Source organism: Miscanthus floridulus, chromosome 10 (genome assembly GCF_019320115.1).
Source record: "Miscanthus floridulus cultivar M001 chromosome 10, ASM1932011v1, whole genome shotgun sequence".
NCBI lineage: Eukaryota > Viridiplantae > Streptophyta > Magnoliopsida > Poales > Poaceae > Miscanthus > Miscanthus floridulus.
In genome coordinates this window covers 127,449,803-127,454,335 of record NC_089589.1, presented here as the reverse complement: position 1 = coordinate 127,454,335, position 4,533 = coordinate 127,449,803, and the positions used below count along the sequence as shown (strand labels likewise).

The window sequence follows — 4,533 nt, the reverse complement described above, 5'->3', positions numbered from 1 at the left end:
GGATAATCTGAAAGAGATATGGTCGCAGATATGCAAAGATCTACATACCTCCGACCGTATCTCTTTCGAACGGGAGACGCCTAATTGGGCAACATGACCATATAAAACATGCATGCAAAGGAGGAGGGGGTTGTACCTAGGGTGGCGGTGGAGTCAAGCTAGCGGGGCAGTGGTGTGTCGGTGCAGTGGCGAGGCTATGCGGTGCAGGCAGACCAGCGCGCCGACGAAGACGATCAGGGTTGCCGAGTCCCTCCCACGGGTCCTTCTCCTACATAAAAATGCAATAGGTTAGAATCTATTGAAAATTTCGGCATCCAAAACCTGCAAGAAACGTAGGCGCGATGGCCAACAACCACATATATACCAAACATAGGCACGAAGGCCAACAAACATATATACTAAGACGAGCCATGTACTTTAGTTCTCTTTCCATGCAGATGAAAGTATCGAAGTAGTACAACAACAAGTACTACTACCACTACAACTACTACCAATGCTAACACTACTACTACTAACACTACTTCTATCACTACTTACTACTAACACTACTAACTACTAACTACTACTACTTACTAACTACTACTAACACTACTAAGTACTACTACTAACTACTACAAGTTTTGGCACTCGGCAAAATAAATTCTTTGCCGAGTGCCAAACGGGGGGCACTCGGCAAAGAGGACGCCGCTGGATGCCGTTAAGCCCTACCAATCTTTGCCGAGTGCCAGGCACTCGGCAAAGACAGCCTTTGCCGAGTGTCATATTTTGCCGAGTGCGGCGCTCGGCAAAACAGGTCTTTGCCGAGTGCCCGAAATTTGGCACTCGGCAAAGATTTTAGCACTCGGCAAAACACGTGTTTCCCGTAGTGTAGTTTCATCTTGACCGGATCAGGTTGCTGCTATTTATTTTATTTAGTCGTATAGATCATGCTGCTTCCTGAGGACGCTACCATGTCTGCTCTGCTATATATTCAGCTCAAACATACATCCTGCCACATATCAACACACACCACATATAGAAGTAGACGTGCAGAGCATTTGAAACAAACTATACAAAGCACAGCAAAACAACACAATGAAACCATTTCGGTCATCGTCATCGTCGTTGCTGTCCCCGATGGCAGCTGCTGTCACCGTTGTTGCCGTCTCCATCATTCTCTCGGCCACAGCCGTACCGCCGGTGGCGGCGGCTACCGTCGAGCACACGTTCGTGGTATGAGCACGACCATTAGCTCGCAGTATTATTTAATTTGCTGCTGCTGAAGTGTGTTACTGAACATTGTGGGCATGCATGCATGCGCTGGTGGAATTGCATTGATTGATGAGCAGGTGAGCCAGGTGAATACGACGCACATGTGCAACGAGATTCCGGTCACTGTGGTGAACGGGCAGTTGCCGGGGCCGACTATAGAGGTCACCGAGGGAGACACAGTGATCGTGCACGTTGTCAACAAGTCGCCCTACAACCTCACAATCCATTGGTATCTCAATTGTTAAACCCTCTAAAAGCTCGGCATATATTTTTGTGATTTTCGTTCCTTTAACAATCTTATTATTCCTACGTTATATGTACTATATAACTAGACAGTTCCTTTAAATAATTTCATAGACATATAACTCCAACTTGACGTAGATATTCAAAGTGATAGCTATATTTGAGCCCGTTTTCGTTCATCCAGGCATGGAGTGTATCAGATGCGAAACTGTTGGAACGATGGGGTGCCGATGGTCACACAACGCCCCATCCGGCCCAACGGCAACTTCACCTACCAGTTCGACGTCGCCGGGCAGGAAGGCACCCTGTGGTGGCACGCCCACGACGCCTTCCTCCGGGGAACCATCTATGGCACTCTCATCATACGACCCCGGAACGGCGCCGCCTCCTACCCATTTCCCAAGCCTCACAAAGAGATCCCCATTCTCATAGGTTTGTTTTTCACCGATGAATGAATAAATAAATATCACTTACCAGCAATTCAGCAGAGTTTCTGAGCTGAGCTGCTGTGATATATGTGCATGGCAGGGGAATGGTGGGAGAAGGACCTTGCAGCGGTGGACAGGAATTTTTCGAGAGGTCTATATGACGAATTCTCCAGTGGGTCCACAATCAACGGCAAGCTTGGAGATCTCTTCAACTGCTCCGGTAGCTAGTCAACCCCTCTTATTCTTAGGCCATTTCCCAGACTCTTATACGTTAAAAACAGTGTAGACAAGTTCAGGTTGTAAATGTTTGGTTCAAAATTTATTTCATTTATGTTGAGACTAGATATTTGAAAATGATATGAACAAATTTGTATAAAACACAGTTAATTTATTAAAATGTTTGTTAACCAATATTTTATATAACATATTATTAGTCAAAGTTTTATCCTTGTATATGATGTTGTTGTCTAAAGTCTAAGCACATCATTTATTTTGTAACTGCACGATTATACTACTATACCTACATATGCGTAGATATATGTCCATGCAGATCCAAAAGAATTCCTTTCACATGGTACATATATGAACAAATTTACTCACAAGGTGCTGAATTTGCAGGCGTCTTCGAAGATGGGTACGTGCTGGACGTGGAGCCCGGCAAGACGTACCTGCTGCGAATAATCAACGCAGCGCTCTTCTCCGAGTACTTCATCAAGATCGCCGGGCACAAGTTCACGGTGGTCGCCGCTGACTCCAATTACGTCACGCCCTACACCACGGACGTCATCGTGATCGCGCCGGGCGAGACGATGGACGCCCTGGTCGTCGCTGACGCGGCACCCGGCAGGTACTACATCGCCGCCCAGCCGATCCAGGCGCCTCCGCCGGACACGCAGACACCGGAGTTCGCCACCCGAGGGACGTTGCAGTATACCGGCGGGGTCACCAACTCGAGCCGCGCCGACGTCGTGGCGCCGGAGATGCCGCACCAGCACGACACCATCAAGTCCTTCTACTTCCACGGCAACCTGACGGGCCTCCGGCACCGGCAGCGCGCGCGGGTGCCGGCGCGCGCCGACGAGCGGCTCTACGTCACGCTCGGGCTGGGCTCCATCTGCCGGCACGGCCGCAAGTCGTGCAAGAGAGGGGACGAGACGAAGAGCAACCAGGTGATTGCAAACATGAACAACGTCTCCTTCCACGACGCGATGGCGACGCCGATCCTCGAGGCGCACTACTACCGCCGGGGCGGCAACGGCGTGGTGGGCACGGCGGGGCTCCCCGACCATCCGCCGAGCGCGTTCAACTACACCGACCCGGCCCTGATCCTGTCCGGGCCCGTGGAGATGCGGCTGGAGCCGACGTCCAGGGCGACGGCGGTGCGGCAGTTCAGGCACGGCGACGTGGTGGACATCGTGTTCCAGAGCACGGCCATGCTGCAGGGCGACTCCAACCCGATGCACCTCCATGGACACGACATGTTCGTCCTCGCGCAGGGGATCGGCAACTATGACGCGGCCAGAGATGAGGCCAAGTTCAACCTGGTGAACCCGGCGAGGAAGAACACCGTCCTCGTCCCCAATCTTGGCTGGGCGGCCATCAGATTTGTCGCCGACAATCCAGGTTAGTACGTGTGTTTGATTTGCGTGTGCGTCCGTTCAATCACTGGTACAAAATTTGTGGCATTTAGCATGACATCAACATATAGTCTACAAAGATACTTTGACCAACTATATATTCACTATTTTGATGTTATAAATAAACCACTAAAATGTTATAACGTAATTTATGGTTTTCTTGAAATATACTCCCTCTAACATCCCAAAAACAATATATATCTCGCTTTCTAAGGAGTCAAATAGTCTTAAATTTAACGAATTATATAAAAAATCACTAATATTTATGACGAGAACATTTGACTTCTCGAAAAATGAGGTTTACAGTTTTTTTGCAAAGATTGAATCTTGTCATATTTTTTTTAGTTGGACACAGAAGTTGAACTCGAAGGAGATCTAATTCATGATTTGTTTTGTTTGGTGCATACAGGGGCATGGTTCATACATTGCCACTTCGAGTTCCATTTGGCGATGGGCATGGCTGCAGTGTTCATTGTAGAGGATGGACCAACACCCAATACATCCCTCCCTCCACCACCACCGGGTTTCGTGGAAGGAAGTCCATGACAATAATCTCCTGTTCCAAGTTAATTCTACCTCATCCAAACTTAGAACAGCGAAGTCTCAAGAGACATGGAGTCTATCTAGAAGATAATCTTCCACTGTTAGTAGTTCTCGAATAAACCAATTAATTTATGAATTAATAATGTATGTATTCTTAGAGACGAATAAATGCATCCGTGTCATTTTCATGTAGCTTGCTCAAATTTTCATTATGGTGCTTGTATGGGTAAGCATCTGTGTCTGTAATGTGTTCATGCATAAGAAAAGAAATACGTACATATTTGCTACAATGTTATCTGAAATAGCTCTACTTTATCACCCCAGCTCAATGCCTAGGCTGTGACGGTAAAGATGGTGTCTTCCAAACACGTACGACCACGAGAATACACAAATAACTCACTTGCTATGAGCCACGCCGCTGCTGCCAACGT

The 4,533-nt window shown here is 47.9% G+C and overlaps 1 protein-coding gene across 1 annotated transcript; it reads left to right on the top strand.

Annotated features, from left to right (window-relative positions):
• The first annotated feature begins 1,116 nt into the window (after positions 1-1,116).
• LOC136485652 (laccase-15-like) lies at positions 1,117-4,105 on the top strand. Its single transcript, XM_066482498.1, has 6 exons — positions 1,117-1,212; positions 1,329-1,480; positions 1,679-1,926; positions 2,023-2,142; positions 2,541-3,545; positions 3,969-4,105. Exons 1-6 carry the CDS (start codon positions 1,117-1,119, stop codon positions 4,103-4,105), a joined length of 1,758 nt encoding a protein of 585 aa, XP_066338595.1.
• Positions 4,106-4,533: the final 428 nt, after the last annotated feature.

Coding starts and splice junctions, on each gene's coding strand:
- LOC136485652 (XM_066482498.1), top strand. CDS start 1,117: ATGGCAGCTGCTGTCACCGTTGTTGCCGTCTCCATCATTCTCTCGGCC. Junction 1,481..1,678: donor TACAACCTCACAATCCATTG/GTATCTCAATTG, acceptor TCGTTCATCCAG/GCATGGAGTGTATCAGATGC. Junction 2,143..2,540: donor AGATCTCTTCAACTGCTCCG/GTAGCTAGTCAA, acceptor CTGAATTTGCAG/GCGTCTTCGAAGATGGGTAC.